Genomic DNA, 25,479 nt, shown 5'->3' with positions numbered 1-25,479 from the left:
GATGTATTGATGGATTGATAGATGGATGGATGGATGAATTGTTGGATTGATAGATGGATGGATGGATGGATAGATGAATGGATTGATGGATGCATTGATGGATGGATGATGGATGGATGGATGGATGGATGGATGGATGGATGGATGGATGGATGGATGGATGGATGGATGGATGGATGGATGCACTGATGGATGGATGGATGGATGGATGATGATGATGGATGAATGGATGGATGGATGGATGGATGATGGATGGATGGATGGATGCACTGATGGATGGATGGATGGATGGATGGATGCATTGATTGATGGATTGATGGATGGATGGATGGATGGATGCACTGATGGATGGATGGATGGATGGATGGATGGATGGATTGATGGATGGATGCACTGATGGATGGATGGATGGATTGATGGATGCATTGATGGATGGATGCATTGATGGATGGATGGATGGATGCACTGATTGATGGATGGATGGATTGATGGATGCATTGATGGATGGATGCATTGATGGATGGATGGATGCACTGATTGATGGATGGATGGATTGATGGATGCATTGATGGATTAATGGATGAATTGATGGATTAATGGATGAATTGATGGATGGATGGATTGATGGATGCATTGATGGATGGATGGATGGATGCATTGATGGATGAATGGATGCATTGATGGATGAATGGATGAATTGATGGATTAATGGATGAATTGATGGATTAATGGATGAATTGATGGATTAATGGATGGATGAATGGATGAATGCATTGATGGATGGATGGATGCATTGATGGATGGATGGATGAATTGATGGATTAATGGAAGGATGAATGGATGAATGCATTGATGGATTGATAGATGGATGGATGGATGGATGATGGATAAAAATCTGGATCAGACTTTTTATCAGTCCCCAGTCAGAACCAGACATGGAGAAAGTTAGTTCAGTTTCTATTCTCCACATGTCTGGAACAAACTCCCAGAAGCCTCGGATCAGATGAAACACTCAGTTTATCTAAGTCCAGGTTGAAGACTCACCTGTTCTCAGCTGCATTTGAGTAAAGCTCCAAACCTGAACTGATACTTTTAAACTTGTTTAGAAATGTGATCATATTTTAACTGATTTGACTGATTTGTATCTATTCTTTTTGTTTAAATTTGAAAAAATCATGCTTTTTAATTTATTTTTTAATGTCTTTGTAAAAATCTATTGCTCTTATTTCTTTCTTTTTTATAAACATTTTAAATCATGCTTCTTATTTATGTTTTAATGTCTGTAAAGCATTTTGAATCTCCTTGTTGTTGAATTGTGCTGTACAGATAAACTTGCCTTGCCTTACAGTCACCTTACATTGTCAACAGTGTTGCACACTTTGCTCCTGGACAAATTTGTCGTTTCTCTCTCAGTCCCTGCGCCAGAAAGGCCGGGCCGACGTAATTTTTGTCTTTTGTTGACGTTATTATGGTTTTTGTTTTGCTTACATCAGCTGCTTCGTTTGTTTTTTTTATTCTTAACCAATCGTGTTTGAATGAAGTTTCTATAGTTCGTACTGAAAATCGGACTAATTCTTTGTACCGAAGGGGGAAGCGAAAGAATTGGAGAAGCTGATCAGGCTAAACCGGGGATCGGCAACCCGCAGCTCTAGAGCCGCATGCAGTTCTTTAGCGCCGCCCTAGTGGCTCCTGGAGCTTTTTCAAAAATGTTTGACCTTTTATTTAATTTTTTTCTTCTTTTTTCCTTTCTCTTTTTTTCTTCTTTTGCTTTTTTTTCTTTTTTCTTCCTTTTTCCATTCCTTTTTAATCTCGACATTTAGACTTTTTTCTCGACATTTCAACTTTTTTCCCGAAATTTTGACTTTTTTCTCGACATTTTGACTGTTTTCATTTCGACTTTTTTCACGAAATTTTGACTTTTTTCTCGAAATTTCGACTTTTTTCTCGAAGTGCATAATGAAAAAAAACTCTTCCCCCGCTTGCCTTCATTCTAAGGCACAAGACTTTTCATTTTTTGCGGCTCCAGACCTATTTGTTTTTTGTGTTTTTGGTCCAGTTTGGCTCTTTCGACATTTTGGGTTGCCAAACCCTGGGCTAAACAAACAAACATAACAAACAAAAACACCAACATAACTCCTCTTCTCCGCAGAGGCTGCTGTCGTAGCGGACTAAGGGCCCGATTTACTAAAGGTTTGCGTGCGTAAAAACCTGTGCAAACTTGACAGCACCCGCAAACCAAAGTGCGAGCTGATCTACTAACAGCGTGCAAAGAGGACTGCGTCTCTCAAATGAGCACAATAGCACACGCAATTCATTTAGCACTTTTGCCCTGATGAATAATCAATATGGGGCGTACCCGCCAGAAATTGCTAAATACTGGGAGGGGAAGATGCAAATTGGTCCATTTACCACGTGCAATGAGATTTACCAAGCCTGAAAGTTTTTGCGTGGATTGTGATTGCGTCTGTATTTAATACGTTCGAAAGGAAGGTGCTAATCTCCACATGCCATCTCCAAAAGGAGAAATATTTTATTTGAATGTTAAATCGAGTATTATTCAGCAAAAGGTTGCCACATTCATTGCACATTCATTTTTTTATTTGTGATAATAAATAAATCACGTGTTTTCATGGAGAAAAAAGTGTTTCTTATTGTGCGCCTGTTCTGCAGTTGTTGTTTTTTTTCTTGGTCTACTTATCATTGAATATACGAGGGGGTGCTTTTCACGGCAGGGGTGCTGAATACAACAATTTGCCTCTTCCACTAATATCTCTAACTCCAACTCGTCAAATTTCATTTAGCGCTTGCGACTATATCCTGCTTTCCATCCAGACTCTCCACGGCGCAAAGTTTGCGCCGCAAACCCTAAGACACGCAACACCTCATTTAAATACTGAGGTTTGCACCTGTTATCAATTGCGCACGCAATCTTAGTTGATCACCCGCAAAACACACAACAACAGCACGCGCAAACTTTTTCAGTGCACACGCAATTTAGTACTCTTTATTTAGGATCTTAGTAAATCGGGCCCTAAGACTAATGAAACCCTTCGTCAGACTATAAAAGCTCGAGAAAAATGAAGCAGATTGCCTCTGAACCACTGATTCTGATGGGCAAATTGATTCAAACGGCCGGCTGGAAGTGCCTTCGACTCAACAGACGCGGTTAATCCTGACAAGTGTCTTTAATGTAAAGTAATTGCTCCGCTTTTACACCTCGACGTGATGGTCGGACGGCGTTGTAGTAGCTGAGAACAGCACTTTAAGAAGACGTGGTAATGCTCCGACAGAGCGAGCCCGAGGATGCTTAAGATCACCTATCTGGATCTCGTCAATGATCCTCTTCATTATTGAAGGAGCTTAAGTGACTGTCGATGGAGATAAGTACTGAGAGACGTCGAGTGGAAAACTCCCGGCTCTGCCGTCGTAGCCGTTCGGACAGGATTGTCAAAGTAATTTAGCACCTGGATGTGTCGGTGTGAATGGTGCATTCAAGGTAATCACACCGTTGGATGTCCTGTAGGTCCGTCGTCACCTTGGATTAAACAGATCCGGGCTTGCGTGCGTGCGGGGATGTGTGTTTTCCCCGGGTGCGTGTGCCCTCTCACCTCGGCCGTCTACCAGACAGCGATTATAACCCACGGGGCTGAAGAACTCGAACACGAACACAGCCACAGCTGACACCAACAGCAGCATCACAAACATCATGATCCAGACATCAGCGCTGAAGGGCTCTGCGATGGAGAGGAGGAGGAGGAGGAGGAGGAGGAGGAGGAGGAGGAGGAGGAGGGTAGAACAGAAAGAGGGAGAAAAAACATTTATATGAAATAACACACCAGGTATCAACCTGCTTGTATTCAGACTAGGCATGGGGCGATATACGATATTATCGTATATCGCAATAAAAAACGGCCGCGATAACGTTATCGTGGGGTACTGTAATTATCGCCAATTTTTATTTTTATTTTTTTATTTATTTATTTTTTTTGGTCACACAAGGCTACCAGCCAGGTAGAAGCCAGTGTTATTTTTTCATGTATTTTATTAATATTATTTATTATTATTATTTATTTAATATTTTTTCAGAGAGTAGTACAATCCGTGTGCATTTGACTACTGTGGCACTTTATTTTCACTCAATCTTTGTGTTGGCCATGCAGCTTTTGTTTTGTATACTACAGAGCAGTGCCTTTATTTTATTATTTTTCCAGAGAGCCGTACTAAGTAGCAGGCAGCCAGCCACTGTTAAAGTTTCAGAGAGTAATACAATCAGTGTGCATTTGGCTCTACTTTGTCACTTTATTTCTATTTGTCACTTATTTCTTTCGACTCTCAGGGAAGTATTTTCTTACAAAAAAAGAAAGTTCAAATAAGTACCGGTACCGGTACTATAGTTTACACTTTGTAATGCATAACATTTACAGTACACTATTTGTTCTCTACCTCAAGTGTCACTGTGTTGAGAATGATTTGAGAATAAATGTTCTGAAGGAACCAGTGGATCCACGGTTAGTGTTTTTCCTTGCATTTTAAGAATTTTATAAGCGACGCGCTAATATCGTGATAATATCGTAATCGTGATATTTTTGTCCACTAATATCGTGATATGAAATTTTCATATCGTCCCATGCCTAATTCAGACTCATATTTATGGGAAACTAAGTGGGATGTTTCTGGTCTGAATGAGCGTCTGCATTCATGGAAACGAGTGCTTTGTCCTTTTCCCTATAATAAATAAAACTCTTGAATGTGAAAAGTTGAGTTCAGCTCATGAGATACTACAACACCACATGACCTGGAAATCTGGACATTTCATAGTTTGTACCTTCACAGCATCTACAGGACTGTCTCAGAAAATTAGAATATTGTGATAAAGTTCTTTATTTTCTGTTATGCAATTAAAGAAACACAAATGTCATACATTCTGGATTCATTACAAATCAACTGAAATATTGCAAGCCTTTTATTGTTTTAATATTGCTGATTATGGCTTACAGTTTTTAGATTAAGATTCCCAGAATATTCAAATTTTTTTAGATAGGATATTTGAGTTTTCTTAAGTTGTAAGCCATGATCAGCAATATTAAAATAATAAAAGGCTTGCAATATTTCAGTTGATTTGTAATGAATCCAGAATGTATGACATTTTTGCATTACAGAAAATAAAGGACTTTATCACAATATTCTAATTTTCTGAGACAGTCCTGTACATGTCGTACAGATGACACTTTAGTTTATCTCATGTTATATAACCTGTACAGATGTTTCTTACGATGGATACAAAAGTTTAATCTATCTTTTACCTTTACTGGTGGACCAGTCAATAAAAAGTGAAGACAACGTCATCTCGTTTTATTAGGTCGTATCACTCGCGATAGATCTTTCTCCAGCCAAATTCCTTAATGTATTTAGACCTGAGCACTTCAGGGACATATTGTCTAACTATGTAGTTACTCTAGATGCTATTACCTTGTCCTCCAGTACTATAGCTGCCAACCTGGGAGTTATTTTGGAACCAGAATACGTCCTTTCATTCACATATAAAACCTTTTTTCACCTTCGTAATATTGCTAAAAGTGGTAACATCCTGTCTCAGAGTGACAAAAATAAACGGATCCATTCATTTGTGACTTCAAGATTTAATTTTTGTCGTTCTTTATTATTGGGTTGTCCTAGAAATTCTCTAAAAAAAACCTCCAGCTCATCCTATTTGATAAAGTTCATAGGTAAAGATGGGTCAGGTGTCATGAAACATTCCTTAGTTATGCCGCTATAGGCCTAGACCTCCCATGATGCACCTCTCTGTAACTATGTCAACTCTATTAATGACACTATTGTTATTATTAATCTGATCTGTTGTTGTTCCTGTTCTCTCTTCTTTCCTGCCCTCTCTACCTGAAATCAGTCGAGAGCGATTGAATGCCTTTCCTGAGTCTACCAGGGTTTCTTCCCGTTGACGGGGAGTTTTTCCTTCCCACAGTCGCCTGGTGCTTGCTCAGGACCGGGGATTGTATTGAAGCAAAGATTTGATGCAATCTGTTGGCTTCCTTAGTGAAGCAATAGTTGTTATTTTACTGGCTTTGTATTGACTAGACTAATTTGAAATTAGTTAAACTGTATTGCTGATTTGCCTTGAGATTTGTCATGATTTGATGCAATATAAATAAAGATGAACTGAATTGGCTTGAATATGTTTCTTTATCTTTTTCCAGTAAACAAAAACTGTTTGGAGGGATGATGGTATCAAAGTTAATCTAGAGGTACCTTAGATAAGACTAAATTCCTGGAAACGGACAACTTATGTCCACTTTTCCACCCCATGACGTTACACTCCCACCTACGTGCTTCACTATCGTATGGAAGAGTATTAGGGCCAGGCAGGAGAAAAAAATAAAATAATATTTTAGAGGAAGATTTTTTTTTTCATTATGCACTTCGAGAAAAAAGTCGAAATGTCGAGAAAAAAGTCGAGATTAATGTTGAAGTAAAATTTCGAGAAAAAAGTCGAAATGTTGAGAAAAAAGTCGAAATGTCGAGAATATTGCTGAAGTTTAATCTGAGAAAAAAGTCGAAATGATGAGAAAAAAGTCGAAATGTTGAGAAAAAAGTCGAAATGTCGAGAACAAAGTCGAAATGTTGAGAAAAAAGTCGAAATGTTGGGAATATTGTTGAAGTTTAACTTCAAGAAAAAAGTTGAAATGTCGAGAAAAAAGTCGAAATGTTGAGAAAAAAGTCGAAAAGTCGAGATTAATGTTGAAGTACAATTTTCAGAAAAAAGTCGAAATGTTGAGAAAAAAGTCGAAATGTTGAGAAAAAAGTCAAAATTTCGTGAGTAAAGTTGAAATGTTGAGAAAAAAGGCGAAATTTCGACTTTATTCACGAAATTTCGACTTTTTTCTCAAAATTGTATTTCAACAATAATCTTGACATTTTGACTTTTTTCTCAACAACACGACTTTTTTCTTGACATTTTGACTTTTTTATCAACATCACAACTTTTTTCTTGAAGTGCACAATAAAAAATCAAATCAAATATTTTTTCTGTTGCATGGCCCTAATACTCTTCCATACTATCAGGACTAAACTGCAAAAACTAATTTCTAAGAATGTAAAGTAATTCCTTTTTTCAAGAAAATTATTGAAGAAATGTTTTAAGATAAAAATATTTGACTAAATGTACGTACAATAGGCCTATTTTTAGATGGGCAGTCTTTTTACTTTAAGGACTTACGTCGTCCAAAGAGAATAATTAAACAATAGCTTTGTGAAAACGGTCCTGTTTCTCTGCCTGTGACCGAGCATTTATACGGGCATTAAGAAAACTCTGTTGTGTTTTCAGCAGCGCCGGCTGCATTTCTCCTCACCGAGAAAGGCGGAGGGAGAGACGGTGCCGTTGCTACGGGAGACCATGACACTGATGCCCGTCTCGATGAAGGGCACGGAGAAGTCGATGACCTCCGATCTCTCTTCATTGATGGTGAGTGAACCCACTGCCATTTGGGCTTTTTTGAACACCACCTGGAGGTGGAGCAGACGGACACACAGGAGACGAGAGGAAAAACACAGGAGCTCAGTTTCCACCATCTCGGATCAGTGATCCAAAGAAAGAGGACAAGAAAGGTACTGGGTCAGTATTTGTTACCCCATCAACCTTGTCATGACATCTCACTGTGTTCAGCTACATTTACAGACACTTCTGAAGCCTCTGACCACACAAAAATAAATAAGGAAAATTGAAAAAAATACCCAGAAAAGTATAAATGATTTTGTTAGACTTGCAGCTGACCAATTAATCAAACCTGCCCTAAAATGGTCATTGAGTATCACTCTCACAGGGACCAGAACTTGGACACCAGCGGCTTTCAGTCTCAAAGACATGTGTCCGGGATACTTGTACTAATCCCAGGTATTTTGAGATGATGAGGTCCTTCTGTGTCCAAAATGAGGGGACAAGGTTCTCACAAAGTTCGTCATCACTGTAAAACAGTAAACTACATCGACACCTTGTACGAGTTAGCAAGACTAATAGCTGGGAGGGAATATGTCAAAAATCATGAAGATTGTGCACTTGGTGACAAGTTTTTGATATTTGGCATGGTGTTAGGTTTGGACATAAGGTTTTCAAAAACCACCACGAACAAATTGGGAAAATGGATCCACCGAAAAGACCAAAGGTCATATCTCAGCTTCTCTTTGTCCTAGATTGTTGTATATTGTCACTTTTTCTATTTTTTTGGTGCTAGGAATTCAATTTCAAGAGATACATTTCCTATTTCAAGGTCATGTTGAAGGTCAAATTTAATTTTCAAGGTCATTTTTTGCCCAAAAAACTCCATATCTCTAGAATTAAGTCACATAAAAATATTGTATAGGGCTCTAGACCCCTATTCTCACCCCCAAGGAATGCAATTTTCTGTTTATTGGACAGGTCAGGGCAGCTGACAGTCCTGCCGGGGCCCGAGACAAAATAATCTAAGATGGGCCCCCCTGCGCACGGATCTCTCCTTCTCCCTCTTCCTCTCCTCTCCCTCTGCTCTTCAGGTTTTTATACAAGCTAATGGACGTTAACATTAGAGCTAGCCAGTTAGGTTAAGTTACAAGGTTGGTAAACGTTGGCTGCGCTGTTTCTTACCTTGCTCTACGCTGACTTTATTAATTCCAGCTTCACCGTCACCCCCTTTTTAAAATATTTGTGTAGAGAATCTCTGAGGCCTCTATTTTCTTCTTCTATTCTTCTCTTTTCTCTTCTTTTCTAAGCACCGGACTTGTACTGATCGGACATTTTGACCATTCTAATGGTTGAATTAAATGATAACGTCAAATTTTGATCAGCGGCCAAACCATTTTTGTGTTGGGGGTTCTTGACCACAAGGACAATTAGGAAGAAAACAAATAACAAGCTTTTATGTAACTCAAATACTACATATTTTTTTTCCACAAATAGGCATATTTTGAAACATTTTGAAAAATGATTCCATAATTTAATGAGAATTACATTTTTTTTTTTTTTTTTTTTTTCCTTCAGTTCTGGGCCCCCCCCTACCCTGGGACCGGGACAACAGACCCGTTTGTCCCCCCCTATCGGCGGCCGTGGGACAGGTCACTATCACTGTAGTGTCAATCTCATTGGGTGAGCACAGTGGCCTTCATTCAGGCTTAGGATGAACAGAACCTCAGAACTAAGTCACAGTGAATGAATAGGATTTTATTCAAATAGCACACAAAAAACATCAGCTGTGCATATTTAAACTCACTCAACACCTACAATGCTGCCTCTATTGCCTTGCTTATTGATTCATTTTGAATTTTCTGCAAACCGGACACTAGGGGGCCGTCCCAATTTGTTTGTGGTGGTTTTAGAAAACTTTAAATCCATACCTACCACCATACCAAATATCAAAAACTTGTCACCAAGTGCACGATTTTCATGAATTCCCTCCCAGCTATAACGGGGTAGGTGGTATACTGGTAAAGTCAATTTGTTCAAAAAAAAACCCAAAACAAAACAAAACAAAAAGGGTACAACATATAATCATTAAAAAGGTTTACATATCAGGACACCTGTGAGTGCTTAGGGAAGGGGGCGGGGCCAACGGTAGCACCAGCTGCTCATTGAGAAGAGTTAAAACGATGCACGCTTTTCTGCCAGTCTGCAAAAGTCTCGGATACCACGTGGAAAAGTTGCGAGATTTGTGTCTTGGAACTTTTTTGAGAAAACAAAACAAAAAAAAAACCTTGATAAATATAGCGACAAAGTCGCTAAATTGGTAACACTGCTTCAAGCTGGGAAAACACAACAAGAGATGACCCAAAACACACATATTACATTATGAATTATATATTTAATAGAGACAAAGTCAAACTGAAGAAGGAGAGCGTGAAAACTAAGTGCTAGCTTCAGTTCTTTGTCACTCGCTGGTATTTGTTTATCCAACTTCTCTTAACGTTTCGTCAGATTTTAATGGATCTGTAGTCTGGACAAATGTACTGTCGCAACATCGTTGGATTCTGTTCTTCCGTCTGATATTCCGTTGTATATTCGCTGGTGTTCTTGGAGAGTCCTGTCCTGTTGTACGACCCAGTTTCAGTCAAATTTCCCTCATAAATTCTTTAGTACAGATCCACCATGCTTGTGATGAAGCATTTTGACCATTTGGTCCCCCTGCAGGGACACTACGACACCTTGCCGGCAGCGCATTGTCTCATTCAATGTCCCTAGGCATTGTCATTCCAGTCCCTGCGTCTTGTTTCCCTGCTGGGACAGGCACCAGGGGAGTGCCGAGACTTCCAGCCCCCACAGAGACAAAGACCATATACGGACTTCCTGATCCCTCAGGGGTGGTCCCAAAGCTAAAGGATTCACACATCTGACTGGCTCTCACTGGGCTGGTTTATTCCTGTAACTTTTGTATAAAAACCCTTTGACTGAACCCATCTGGGTCGACACACCAAATACAGACTCGATCTGTGCTGGTCATGTCGACCGCCGGCTTACTGATTAAAAACTCTCTATACCACGAGCGGACTTCTGAACTGGTTTTGATAAATTCCTCAACACTTGATAGAAAAAAATACCCAGAAAAGTATCATGACTTTGTTAGACTTGCAGCTGCAGCTTAATCAAACCTGTCCTCAAAGGCAGACGAGCCAATGGCTGTTGAGTATCACTCACACAGGATAGTATGTGGCATGTGTGGTGGATGTAAGTGTTTAGCTTTCACTATTTTTGCTTTATGACCAAACCTCTCCACGCTGGTCTCCCCTGTCCAAGGACATTGTTCCCAAAGTCATCTAATTCATTTGAAAACTTGTAGAGAAGTTTGTCCAGGGGAGCCTGTCATGAATGGGGGAGATTACATCACTCAATTGGCTCCTGGGAGATCTGGCGATCTTTTCTCAGACCGTTGGCTACCCGACCTGGCGCCAGATGAGCGGTCAAAGCCAGCAGGCTGGATGGGTGGTCATGAACTTGAACATTTATTATTCTAATTGAGGCCTGTAGAGTCTCAGATGGAGCGGTTGGGTTTTGGGCTTTGGCACAATCTGAATTTGCTGGGACAAGTGTCTTAAATCCTTGGCATTTTCCAAAAACATGTCTCGGTGCAGAATAATGTAGGCTCCGCCCAGACTGGGAGGTCCATGGGCAGAAATATGTGCCACTAGAAACTGAATTTGAATAATTTATATTTGAATTTTAATTGCTCAACTTGAATAATTGCTAGGAATGGGTGATATTTTACCGTTCACGATATACCGTCAAAAAAAGTCCCCATGGTAAGAAATTGGCATCTCGCGGTAAAAACGATAAAGGAAGAAAGAAAGAAATGAGCCAGAAAGAAAAAAAGAAAGAAATGAGCCAGAAAGGAAAAAAGAAAGAAATGAGCCAGAAAGAAAAAAAGAAAGAAACGAGCCAGAAAGGAAAAAAAGAAAGAAATGAGCCAGAAAGAAAGAAATGAGCCAGAAAGAAAGAAAGAAAGAAATGAGCCAGAAAGAAAGAAAGAAAGAAAGAAATGAGCCGGAAAGAAAGAAAAAAAGAAAGAAAGAAAGAAAGAAAGAAATGAGCCAGAAAGCAAGAAATGAGCCAGAAAGCAAGAAATGAGCCTGAAAGAAAGAAAGAAAGAAAGAAAGAAATGAGCCAGAAAGAAAGAAAAAAAGAAAGAAAGAAAGAAAGAAAGAAATGATGATGAGATGATGTTGAAAAGGTGGAGTTGAATTAGTATTTTTTTTATCGTCATTTTTATCGTTATCGGGATAAATGCCAGAAATTATCGTGATAAATTTTTTTGTCCATACCGCCCATCCCTAATAATTGCATTAAAACTGAATCTGAACCACATCATTTGAATTTGTATTGTTTAATTTGAATCATTGCATTGAAAAACTGAATCTACATTCAGTTCTCACAATTCAAATTCAGTTCTTGCAATTCAATTTCAATTTTACTGTGCCAGACATCCGGGTCTTCTGGAGGAACAGCAATCGAGTGCAGATACAAAGAACTCCTTTTCACGTAGCCTACTATAACCTACTATTTCTTTCAACGATATAAACAACCAATGGGAGCTAGATATTTCGAAACCTATTGTGTTTTCTCCATTCTGTGTAAAAAGTGTAGATTTATATCTTGCCATTTTGTAGAAAAGTTTCTCAGATTCAGTTTTTTATTGCAATTATTCAAGTTGAGCAATTCAAATTCAAATATAAATGATTCAAATTCAGTTTCTAGTGGCACATATTTCTGCCCATAGAGGTCCATGGGCAGGCACAGTTGCATTGATGATGTCTCTTCTGTTCAGCATCATAGTCTTGCTCGTGCAAACTGAAAATCAGTTAAGTGCATATGTTTCGTACAGAGCCCATACTTCTACTTCCTATGGGGGGGTCTCTTATTCTATCAGTCTCATTTGGTTTTCTGCCCCAGTTGTCTCAGTTTTCCCCCTTTCAATGTAAATCACAAGCTGGTTGTTTAAGGAAGCACTCCACGTTTTGCAGCACAAGCTATCGGGAGCGGACTAAAGACACTGTTAAGATCTGTCAAATTCAATTAAGGTGGGCATCATGTTTATTCATGATGTCTGCATTGTGACGACTGTCTGATGTGTAATGTGTGCAGAAAAGAAGCCTTGCGTTTCCCCGCGGCTGCTTTTCCCCTCATTTAAATCTCTCCCTTCCTTCTTCGGTGTTCTTTCTCCATCTCTGAATAGGAACCTGATTGAGTCATGAGGTTTTACGGAGCTGATCGCAGTGTCCCCTCAGGCCGGGTCGAAGGAAAAGCTGATTTTAAAAATGCTTCTTATAATCAACGTACATACAGGAGGGATACGCTCACGTCAAATTAAATTAAAACAACCGACACATCAGCTTATCTCACTTCAGTGTGATCTCTGCAAATTTAAAAGAGTTTTTCTGAAGATTTGGCAAATCTTGATACTGTCATTTTTACGTGCGCCATGTCTTGAAGCTTAGAGCAACCAGTGACACATTAAACACAACACAGTGGAAATACTGTATAGGTTTACTATACTGGCCCGGATGGAAATCAAAGAAAGGTAATTTCATATGTGTGTGTGTATATATTACGACGGAGTATTAGGGCCAAACTAAGACAAAAAAAAAATGGAAATTACAAGAATAAAATCACAATATAATGAGAATAAAGTCGTAAAATTACGAAAATAAAGTCATAATGTTGCGAGAATAAAGTCGTAATAGAATAAAGTCGTAATATTATGAGAATAAAGTTGTAATATTACGAGAATAAAGTCGTAACATTACGAGAATAAAGTCGTAACATTACGAGAATAAAGTCGTAACATTACGAGAATAAAGTCGTAACATTACAAGAATAAAGTGGTTATTTATGAGAATAAAGTTTTAATATTACAAGAATAAAGTGTTAATTTATGAGAACTCTAACAGGAAGAGTTGTTGAATATTGAGAATCTTGTGAAGTTATATTTATATATTTATAATATATTTAATATTACGATTTTATTTTTGTAATATTACAACTTTATTCTCGTAATATTACGACTTTATTCTCAAAATATTACGGCTTTATTCTCGTAATATTACGACTTTATTCTCAAAATATTATGACTTTATTCTCGTAATTTTACGACTTTATTCTCATATTCTTATGACTTTATTTTTGTAATTTCCTTTTTTTTCTTTCTTAGTTTGGCCCTAATACTCCGTCGTAATATATATATATATATATATATATATATATATATATATATATATATATATATATATATATATATATATATATATATATATATATATATATATATATATATATATATATATATATATATACACACAGTGCAGACCAAAAGTTTGGAAACTTGTTTCAACACCCCATTTGTTTCAATGAGAAGTTGTGTTCAAACTTTTGGTCTGTACTGTGTACACACACACACATATATATATATATATATGTATATATATATATATATATATATATGTATATATATTAGGGGTGTGCAAACAAGGGTACATCACGATTCGATTCGATTTCGATTATTGGAGCTTCGATTCTTCGATTCTTCTATTATAACGATTGTCGATTCGATTATTGGTGCCACGATTCTTCGATTATTGTGATTTTTTAATGCTTTTTTCCATACAAGATTGATTTTGTCTTCATCTGTGGCTACATTTGTAAATAAATAGCCAATCAATTAACTCAGCTCCTCTAACAACACTCATTAAGTAAATAACAAGGTTTTTTGAACATTTGACATGTATTTTTCAAAGACACAAAATAATTTATTTTATTACTATGTAAACATTTGCTCTTTGACTTACTTAACTTTGACCAGGGAAAGCTGCACTTGCATGAGAGCGCCCTCTATTGGCGGAAAACACTGAAAACGGTCAAGCCCTGGATTTAATGAGTTCATTAATTCAAGTAAACAAGATATGTACTTCCATCAAATTTATTTAGTGTAAACATATCTGCCATATTTCAAGTGAACAATAAGAAATGTGCATTCTTGAAAATGAAATGATTCCGCTGCTTATTCAGTCTGGAATCTGGATAGGATAACTTAATTTTTATTTTTTTTATTGGACCATAATCGATTACAAATCGTCACGTGACGCATCGCGATGCATCGACACATCAATGAATTGCACCCACCTCTAATATATATATATATATATATATATAAATATACACATATCCATATATATATATGTATATTTTTACGCACAAATATATAAATACATAAAATATATATATTTATTTATGTGCCTTTTCCGACCCCACTGATGGGTAAAGTAGCCGCTGCCCGGCGATGTCTCCAGTTCTGCTGCTCTGCCAGCTGTGAAATCCACAGTCAGCTGGTGAGCCAGCAGGTCTGCTCGAGCTGTCACTGTGGGTATTTTCAAGCTGCTTACAAATGAAGAAAAGCTGAGGTTTCTCTCTGGCGTTGGCATAAACCTGTCAGAACAACATTCCTCGCTCTTCTCATGAAAATTACGGGACACGCAGGAGAAGCACCAGCGGACCAGCGGAGAGTATCTGCGGCCTCACCTCTCCCACCATGCCGTTCCACGTCCCGTTCACCTTCTTGCCGTGTTTGCCGTTGGTGACCAGGTAGAGGTCGTATGTGAACTTCACGTTCTTGGCGATCTTCTTCAGGATGTCGATACAGAAACCTTTGCAGCAGCGCTTGATGTAAATCCCCGAATCCCCCGTTTGATTGCTGGTAAGGAGAACGAGACAGAAGAGCAAGCAAAGATTGAGAAGCAGAACAAAATGTTTCAATGATCTGAGATCCAACGACACTAATGGACTTAAAATAAAATGAGCAAAAAACCTGATCTATGTCTACTGTTTCTGCTTTTGGAAGCTCAAAGTATTACGATAAAGTGACATAATTGTAGACATAAGCACAACTCTTAATCCTTTGATAAAAACCCATTTAAATGAAAACTGGAGCCCAGGAACGTCACAAAACTCAGAGTTTTCCTCCCTGAAGACTTTTTTCCAGTATTTCGCCGCAGCCATCTTCAGTTGCTACTTGTGTATCGACCTTTTCGTCTTCAGTAACTGGACAGCTGCTCTGCCAGGTTCAGATCAGGTGACAAATCTCACCTTGGAGAACTTTTCTCTTAATAAAGAGTAATAAACCAAACAAAGCTCCACCTGAAGTGTATCTATAGTGGGGGAGGGGGGGGAGCAACCCCGCCACCCGCGAGACCAGGGGCCGACCAGGAAGAACCCGGAACCCAGGCCACCAGCAACCCCACAGAGGGGAGAGGTAGGAAGGAGGTAACCCACCGCCTGCAAGGCCCCCCCCCGGTGGCGGCCGAGGGGGCCCGCGGGCCGGACACGTGGCCAGGAGGCCCTCACCCTCCAGGCCAACGACCCCCACCCGGCGAGGGGCCAGCCTGCCCGGAGAGACAGAGCCGCCCCAGCCGCCGACGCGGGCAGGAGCACCCGCCCCCAGGAAAGTGGCCCTCCAAGACCAGAGGGGCGCCCCGCCTCAGAGGCAGCGGGGGGGACCGGAGACGGGGCCGGAGAGAGGGAACCCCCCAACAGGGCGACACCCGCGCAGGCCCGACAACGGAGGGCCCCAGACCCAGGCATCCCATTCATTCATCCATTCACCTATCCGATACCTATACTAATAATAAGATATACTATACATAATAATAATAGTAATAATAAAATAATAATAATAATATTAATAACCATCTTTGTATGACATAATATTAATAAATTATTAAATTTTGTTGTCCTGCCAATGGAGGCCCAAATCCTCCATGGCAGGACCCTTCCATACCGCATTCTCACCGACACAGATGCACAGATGCTGGACCCCCCCCCTCCCCGGGGGGGTCCAGCACCGCCAGAAGGCACCCCAGGCTGCACGGCGAGCCCCGCCAGGCCCGGGCCGGCGAGGGAGCGCGGGTGATGTGGGACCCCCTCCCAACCCTGGTGTTGAGTGCATGTGACTAATGCCATAAAAACAGGGAGGACAAGGTATCAATTTGACACCGACCCCCCCCTCCCGAACTAAATGTCCTTGTCAAATGTATTTATTAAGTGTTGAATGTGCAGTGTCTACAGTGCTGTTAAAACCGTGAGGCGGGGAGTGCCGGGCCACACGGGACAATTCCCCCCACGACCCGAACCCCCCCGCCCCATCGCCTATGTGCGTATGCATCGTGTAGGGGGGGAAGGAGGGAGAGCAGAGCCAGGAGGCAGGACCAGCTGAGCCGGCCCTGGAAGGACGCCCACGCTTCCCCACCGGCCATCCAATTGACAGGGCCCCACCGTACCTCCACGGGCGCCCCCGGAGCCCCCAGACGGAGGGGGAACCGGTCCAACATCCCCCCATTCATACCGACAACATAAGACATAGACACCTGGGAATGGTGCACCCCCCGGTCAGGGGAGGCCCGATCCCCGGACCCGGCCCCACCCCCCCGGGGCCACCCCGGCGGACACCCCAAAGGTCACGGAGTCCCCACATCCGCAGGGGCACTCGGCCCCCGCCCAGCGACGGAGCACCAAGGCAGCAATGCCCCCCCAGCGCAGACAGCCACCCCCCAGCCAGGCAGGGCCGGGCCCTCCGAGCGGGACCCCCACGCCCACGGCCCAGCCCCCCCCCGGGAAAACCGGAGACGCCCTAGCGTTGGAGAACTTTTCTCTTCAACAAGTCTTGGGTCTTCATCCACCTGTACAGTGAAGCTCCATCCTCTCAGGTGTGAAACATTTGTCTGTGAACACTCTTCTTGCTTGGAGACCTTGATGACGTGTCCATCTTCTCGACTTGTGAAGGAGTTTACCGAGGACATGATTTTGAGATCACCCATGTTATTTGTCTCCTGTCGTCCTCTAAATCTTTCCATGATCTTGAGCTCACTGGATTTTTCTGTCTTATCTAGAATGACCACCGACTGTTTTTACATTCTCTCTTGGAGATTTATGTTGTTATTTTTCAGCCTGATGACAAACTCCTTCACTCGCACTGAGACTTCTATGCCAACGTCTTAAATGCCAACTCGATGCCTGATACCAACGCCGGACCGTTTATCTGCGAGGGACTGAACTGAAAAATGAGACCCTGAAAATCGAGGTACTTTACTTAAGTCTGCAAGTCTTAAACAATAAACGCCTGATTTTTATGAATCTTTTAAATCAAAGTGGATCTAGCTTGTTCAGGCGGACACACGGAAAGCTGTGAAATGGTCGTTTTAAATGTGTTTGTTCTTCTTTAGGCCGAGTGATTACTAAAGCGAGTCGGCGGGTGACTAATTAATGATGGAAATAGATGCAGACGTCGAGGGTGCAGCCAAGGCTTTTCACACTGAAACGTGAAATAATGAGCCGCCCAACAGTTTGTAATTTAATAGTTGAACCCCTCAGAGCCTGATACATGTGTATTAGCCGTCGTCCAAATCATACGGTAGTGACGGTCTAAGAATAACACTCCGAGCCGAGCTGCGTCATCAGTCGGTTGGCTGTCTCTGGCTCGCAGCAGATGCGTGGAGGACCAGCTGTGGAGCCGCACGGCCGCAGCTTTGGCACGGCTAGCCGGCGCTGCAGCCGCCAGACCAAGGACAAACGGCTCTCTGTGTTTCCTCTTCGCACAATGAGCTGTTTATTCCCAGTGTTTGTTTATGAGATCGAGCTCCTGCGAGCGAGCAGCCGTCACAATAAGCTGCGCTGATGCTCCTCTGCATATAAAGAGCGGAGAGAGAAATCCTGCAACGTCTCTCTGGCTGTTTAACCGCTGCTCTAGGCTTGCCACCCGTCTCTTGAAATACGGAATTGTTCCGTAATTGGGAATTAAAAGTTGCGTTCCGTATTGAACCAATACAGACACATATTATGCTCTTATTTATTGATGTCATAATATACAGGTGAAGGTCTGAAAATTTGAATATATTGCAAAACTTAATTCGTAGTAAATTTAACTTAAATTTATTTCCCACTACATGCAAAGTGAGATATTTCAAGCCTTTATTTGTTATCATTTTGGTGATTATGGCTCACAGTTTATGAAAACCCCCAAAAAATCTCAAAAAATTTGAATATATTATGAAATCAATAAACAATTCAATCATCAAAATTATAACAAATAATATATAATATATATAATATATTTGTTATATATAATATATAAAAAAAACATGTATTAGTTTCACCTTTTAAGTTGATTTTATTGAAATAAATTAACTTTTACACCATATTCTTCACCTGAAGGCTTTATTCTACATCTGGGCTGATGTGGACATACGTAGCATAGGAGGATATTTCAGTTCAATGCTATTAAAGCACTTTAAACTTTAAATCAAAGCGTTTAGTTTTTTCATATGAAATAAATACATTTCTATGCATTTTAGAAGTTTTGGGGATGTCCCTTTTTTTGGCGCCTGCGCTGCTGAAATTGGGGTGTCCCTTATTTTTATTTCTGAAAGGTGGCAACCCTACGCTGCTCGCCGAGCGGCGCTGGAAGAGGGACAGGCGGCGAGGAGGAAAAGAGAAAGAGCAGGCTAAAAGATCCGTCGATACCAAACAGCGAGCTGGGAGACGTGAAACGGCCTCGGGAGACTTCAGGTGGGCCGGTGAAGTAAATTCATTATCGCACTTAAAGGAGACCTGGTTAGCGCGAAGGTCGGCTGGAAGAGAAGAAGCCGAGGCATTGATCTCGTTAGCAGACGTGAAACAATTCGAGGTAATCACAGGACCGGGGACGGGAACAGGAAACGCTTGACGGCAGGCTGCTGCCACAGAAAAACTCATGTTAAAATACAGCTTTAGATGTTATCGTCATGGATTTTTGATCAATGTCCCATTCATCATGACTGAGAGACTTGTGGGAATAACGAAGAAAATAAAAGCAAGAATGAAAGCAAAAAAAAGTAATGTAAAAGCGACACTTAACGTCCAAACCTGTAGGGGGCGCCTCTGAGTCAAAACTCACAAAAGTACCTCTGTTCTAGTTCAGGCGTCGGCAACCCAAAATGTTGAAAGAGCCTTATTGAACCAAAAGCACAAAAAACAAATATGTCTGTAGCCGCAAAAAATCGTATAATTGGGGGAAGATTATTTTTTTCATTATGCACTTCGAGAAAAAAGTTGAAATGTCGAGAAAAAAGTCAAAATTTCAAGAAAAAAGTCGAAATTTCAAGATTAATGTTGTAGACTTGAAGTAAAATTTTGAGAAAAAAGTCGAAATTTTGAGAAGTCGAAATTAGAAAAAAGTCGAAATGTCGAGAAAAAAGTTGTAATGTCGAGAAAAAAGTCAAAATTTCAAGAAAAAAGTCGAAATTTCAAGATTAATGTTGTAGACTTGAAGTACAATTTTGAGAAAAAAGTCGAAATGTTGAGAAAAAAGTCGAAATTTTGAGAAAAAAGTCGAAATTTTGAGAAGTCGAAATGAGAAAAAAGTCGAAATGTCGAGAAAAAAGTTGTAATGTCGAGAAAAAAGTCGTAATGTCGAGAAAAAAGTCGAAATGTCGAGATTAAAAAGGAAAGCAAAAAGGAAAAAAAAAGGGGAACAAAAGGAAAAAAGAAGAATAAAAAGAGGGAAAAAAGGAAAAAAAGAGAAAAAAGAAAAAAAAGAAAAAAAAGACGAAAAAAAGGAAAAAAAAAAAGTCAAACATTTTTTAAAAAGCTCCAGGAGCCACTAGTGCGGCGCTAAAGAGCCGCATGCGGCTCTAGAGCCGCGGGTTGCCGACCCCTGTTCTAGTTTAAACACTTGGATTAGTTTTTATGACTTCGCTGTTCTTGTTCTGGGAGTCAAAGCTGTTTTCTGACACCGACTTTTACTTTTTTTGCAGAAATAGTAAATGAAATTCCTCCATCATCCTTTTATTTTATTTATTAGACATAAATGTTTGTGTTTCAAACCGGTAACAGTAAAGATTTCGGCACTTTGTGAAATCCTGGTTCCTCCTCCCGATGCTGAAAAGGTACCGGTATTCTGGCGCTGAGGATTGTGGGTGATGAAACGTTTCGGTTGTTATTTTGACATATTTGAGGGTTTGCGCCGGGAACAATGTCGTTCTGTACTCGTTCTCTACTAGAGGACCTTCAGCCGAGTGCTCTCACCCTCTTCTTCCTCAGGCCTGAATTTGCAGTTCCTGCTGAATGTGGTTTTGCAGACATTGAAAAAATCCCCAAAATAAATCTACCAACGCTCCAGTCGATCACAGCCTGGGGGGTTGGGGGGGCTAGGTGAGCTTTCTGTGATTTATTAAGGCTTTTTTTCAAACGTCAGCAGATAGGACATTGTCCAGAAATCCCTCACCCTGCCTTTAAGCCCGCCATCACATCCCTGGATGGATCTCTTCTGGCTTTGGTCTGAAAAACTGCTCCACTCCAGAAAAAGCTGCAGTTTTGCAGAGTAAAGAGTCAAACCAGCCCTTTTTTTTAACGTTTTTGTGCTTGACACAGGTTTCCAAATGAACCTCATCTGTTAACCCTTGTGCTGTCTTCGGGTCAAGGAAGGAGGAAGGGAAGAAGGGAGGAAAGAAGGAAGGGAGAAAAGAAGGAAGGAAGGAAGGAAGGAAGGAAGGAAGGAAGGAAGGTAGGAAGGAAGGAAGGAAGGAAGGAAGGAAGGAAGGAAGGAAGGAAGGAAGGAAGGAAGGAAGGAAGGAAGGAAGGAAGGAAGGAAGGAAGGAAGGAAGAAAAGAAGGAAGGAAGGGAGAAAAGAAAGAAGGAAGAGAGAAAAGAAGGGAGAAAAGAAGGAAGGGAGAAAAGAAGGGAGGAAAGAAGGAAGGGAGAAAAGAAGGAAGGAAGGAAGGAAGGAAAGAAGGAAGGAAGGAAGGAAGGAAGAAAAGAAGGAAGGAAGGAAGGAAGGAAGGGAAAAAAGAAGGAAGGAAGGGAGAACAGAAAGAAGGAAGAGAGAAAAGAAGGAAGGAAGGAAGGAAAGAAGGAAGGAAGGGAAAAAAGAAGGAAGTAAGGGAGGAAAGAAGGAAGGAAGGAAGGAAGGGAGAAAAGAAGGAAGGAATTGAGAAAATAAGGAAGGAAAGAAGGGAGGAAAGGAGGAAGGAAGGAAGGAGGGAAGGAAGAAAAGAGGAAGGGAAGGAGGAAGGAGAGAGCAGGAGGAAAGAAGGAACAGGAGAATTAGGTCAAGGTTAAAGTGTAGATGCCCATCTTTGCTCCTCAAAGACTCAAAGGCTTTTGAATTAAATGAGTATTTTCATCACTTTTTGATATTTCCTGTTTGAAATAACCTTGTTATTTTAAATTCATCTCCTTGCCAACACTAGATTGCTCTTGTGCAAAATTAGTGCAAAATTAGATGCATTTTCACAAATGTAATCAAGTTGAGGAGACAACAAATAAGAGATACATCTATTTCTGTGTTTCAGTTGGCGTTGAATGTTTATAGCAACCACTAATTTTGTGTTTTGTGACAAATTACTTTAAATACATGCAAAAGATTGCAAATCGGATGATTTCCTTCTCGCTCTAATTACAGTACGATCAATAAAGCGACATGAAAACTCTCACCTGAGTTTCAGCTGCTTGCGGCAGGGAACGGTGTTCCTCATGCAGGTCCCGCTGAGCGGGTCCACGTCCTCCACGATGACAAACGGCGCCTCCTCCAGCGTGACGATGGACAGGTGGTCCTCCCGCTCCTCCTCGGCAGAGAACAGCTCAAAGCGAGGCCACACGTGGTACCTCATCGTCAAAGAGCCTCTCTCCCACTTGCCGACCTGCATGAGCGAGTGGGAGGAGAGCCGTGTGATGTGCTGGCTACTGCAAAAGCTACCTGGAGAGGCGGGGAGACTCCCCACGCAGGAGAAGAAGTGACAGACGCGTCACAGGTGGCCAGAAGAGAAGAGAAGAGAAAAGAGAAGAGTTTTACCCGGTCCCATTGTCTGTCTTTGTCCAGGAGTACGATGACCAGCTTGGGGAACATCTGGTGGCCTTTTTCACTAAATGACAGGTTTCGACCCTCAAATGTCACATTCATGACGTACCTGGAAACAATAATTCAAGTCAAAGCGGTAAATATCACCTTCTGTCTATTTGTTGGAAAGCAAAACGTGCAGGCCTCAGATTTGGGCTGTAACAGTAACATTTTTTATTTAACCTTTATTTAAAGCAGCACAATGTAACTTTCAGCTTTTGTTAAGTTTGGCGGCTCCTTTGGACAAAAGCGGTAGTGCTTTACCAGAAAGAAAACTACGTTTCCCATGAGCACCAGCGCGTACTGCCGGAAAACTCATGTCCCCGTCGCGTGCATTTGTTTTGATAGTAAATGAAGACGGGACGGACTTTCAAAACTACTTTTCTGTTTCACCAAGTTAACAGACGGAACACAAAAAAAAGATGTTAAACTGCTGGAAAGGAACTGGAATTTACCGGGATACCTTAAACAAGGAAGCCAGGGAGCGGTATATGGAGAAATTAATGATTATTAACGGTCTGGATCCATATGAAATCCCTACTAAAGAATGGAGCTCCTCGTCGGAGCGCCACTCTTTATAAGGGATTTACTGCCGCAGTTCTGCAGAACCACCGTCTCCGGCTACCTTGTTTAGGAGTGTTTGGCAGCTGCTTCGGTAAATGTTTGACTCGCCATGTGTTTCAATAAATTTGTATAATAGTACAACATACAGTACATGTTTTGTATCCCTCTTACTTCTCTTTTCTTTTTTTTTGACTGCTATATTATGGGGAAGAGGCTCCGAGGCGTGAGCAACATTTTTGTTTTCCTCGTGAGATTATTTTTTTCCTCTGCAGCTACAAATAGTTATTATTTTTTCCTCAACAAACTAGTTTTATCTGAAGATTGGGGTTAATCGCACCGCAGAGAGCTGGCCAGCAACTGCGTTTAGCTGGAGAAGTGGGGAATAAAACCCGTGTTTTGATCCGACCCGGTCTGTGTGAGTGACTCTTTTACTCTGTTATATCAGATACTTGGTCTCCGTGGTTCTGCCTCCAAGCAGGAAAGCGGTGAAAAGTTAAACCATTAGGATCTTTTTCCCCACGTCTGTTATGTGGAGCTGCTGCAGCCACAACGCAGCAACGGGTTACCATGGTTACAGAATAACGGAATTCTTGTCCGGGCATTTTTTATTTTTTTTGTCCGGGCATTTAGTTTGTTACTCTCCCGCTTCCTTTTTTCGCCTCCTCCGATAAAACTTTTACTTTCTTCGGTTTTTTCGCTGCTTCGGCCATGATACCAGCTTCTCCTGAGCTCTCGCTCCAAGCCCCGCCCATTTTCGTCTCGACTACGAATCAGTAAGGAGGGGGAAGTGACGTATGTCGTAAAGCAGTCAAAGACGTACAAATGTGTAGTTTTTTAGTGTGGCAGGGTTCCTACCATGCTCCTCAAAGTTACATAGTGCCAGTGAAGGCGATACAGACCCCTCAGACCATGACAGAGGTGTCATTAAACCTGTTGGAAGTTGATGTACCATCACAATGACTCTGGAAATATGATATTAAGGTGGAAAAGTTACATAGTGCTGCTTTAACCAGTAATGTCCTGTTGAGATTAAAAACCTCTTTTTCAAGAGAGTCCTGGTCAAGAGGCAGCAAAAAGTTACAGTTTCAAAAAAGTAAAATTACATATGAATGAGATAAAACTGTTACAGGTTGAGGAGGCTGTCTAAAGGACTATCAGTCTGGATTTAAAGTAATTCAATGAGATAAGTTCCCGTAGTTTCAAGTCCTTTTGCAAAAGGTTCCATGCAGAAGGGGCAGAAAATACAAAAGCCCTCCTTCCCACCTCATGGCAAATGGATCAGTGAGCAACAGATTATTGCTTAAACGTAGGGCTGGGCGATATATCGAAATTTTAATATATAAATTTAATATATATCGATATATTTTCAAACACGATATGGTACGAGACAATATCGTTTATATCGATTTCAATTTTTTTTTTTTACATTTTTTACATTTTTATATCGATTTAAAAAAAAAAAAAATTTAACATTTTTTTTTTTTTTTATGATTTTGATATAGCTTATTTTGTGACAAATTGACTTGAATGTTTTATTTGAGATTTGCACAAATGTTTTGTTATTTGCACAACTGTCAACCTCAGTGGAAAAGTCTGCCTGTTACTGTCTACATTGTATTAATTGCACAGTGTATTTTAATTTAATTGTTATGCAGGAAAGGGATATTTGTTTTATTTTATTCAAGAAGCATTTTTATTCTATATATGCAGGCAGTTTATTTTTATTTCATTTGTTTTATACATTTTGATATTGTGCAGACCTCTGTTAATAAAGGTACCTGTGTGACATTTGGCACGAGGCTTTGTATTAAAACTGACTGTTTCTTTAAGGGTTTGCCTCAGAAAAAAATGAAGCTAACAGAGATGCTATGCTATAATGCTTTGGGGGAAACCCCAATTAAGGCACAGAAAAAATATCGAGATATATATCGAGTATCGCCATTTAGCTAGAAAATATCGAGATATGACTTTTGGTCCATATCGCCCAGCCCTACTTGAACGCAAATCATAAGAATCAACACTTCTCCGTGCAAGTTACAAATGCAAGAGGGCAGTAGTCCGAGCATGGCCTGGTACATAAAAGTGGAGCAGTGAGTCGACCTCCTGGTGGAGAAAGAAGGCTGTCCCACTCGATGGTACAGTTCACCATAACGGGTCCAGGCCTGAGAGAAGCTCAGAGAAGCTCAATACACGGAGTCAGTCTTTTCTCAGGCATTGAGTTGAAGCATTCATATACAACAGATCTCCATAATCTAAAATGGATTTCAAAAAATGATTAAAAAGTTGCAGTGACAAGGCGTTTTTTACCGTCAAAAGAAAAAAAAAATTTTTTGAAAGAAAAAAACAGGTTTCACAGTTTGAGTTTCATCAATTAAGGCAAGGAAAATATGGAATAGTTGTGACTACGACCCAAAAATGTGCAGTTCTATTTACAAGTTTAAGAAAATGTTTAAAGAAAATATTGTTAATAAATATAAAATACTATAACTATAAAGTATATTATCAAAAACATTCTACAATGTGAAAT

General features: G+C 40.5%; 1 protein-coding gene across 1 annotated transcript in view; it reads right to left on the bottom strand.

Moving 5' to 3' along the window:
- Positions 1–25,479, bottom strand: part of LOC133460457 (glutamate receptor ionotropic, NMDA 2B-like) — a 230,596-nt gene that overhangs the window by 39,798 nt on the left and 165,319 nt on the right. Inside the window, 5 exon segments of the mRNA XM_061741054.1 lie at positions 3,609–3,734; positions 7,365–7,518; positions 15,044–15,215; positions 21,986–22,191; positions 22,344–22,458. Of these exon segments, the coding sequence (XP_061597038.1) occupies positions 3,609–3,734; positions 7,365–7,518; positions 15,044–15,215; positions 21,986–22,191; positions 22,344–22,458 (773 nt within the window).

Source organism: Cololabis saira, chromosome 1 (assembly GCF_033807715.1).
Source record: "Cololabis saira isolate AMF1-May2022 chromosome 1, fColSai1.1, whole genome shotgun sequence".
Taxonomy (NCBI): domain Eukaryota; kingdom Metazoa; phylum Chordata; class Actinopteri; order Beloniformes; family Belonidae; genus Cololabis; species Cololabis saira.
This window is presented reverse-complemented; position numbering and strand designations above follow the sequence as displayed.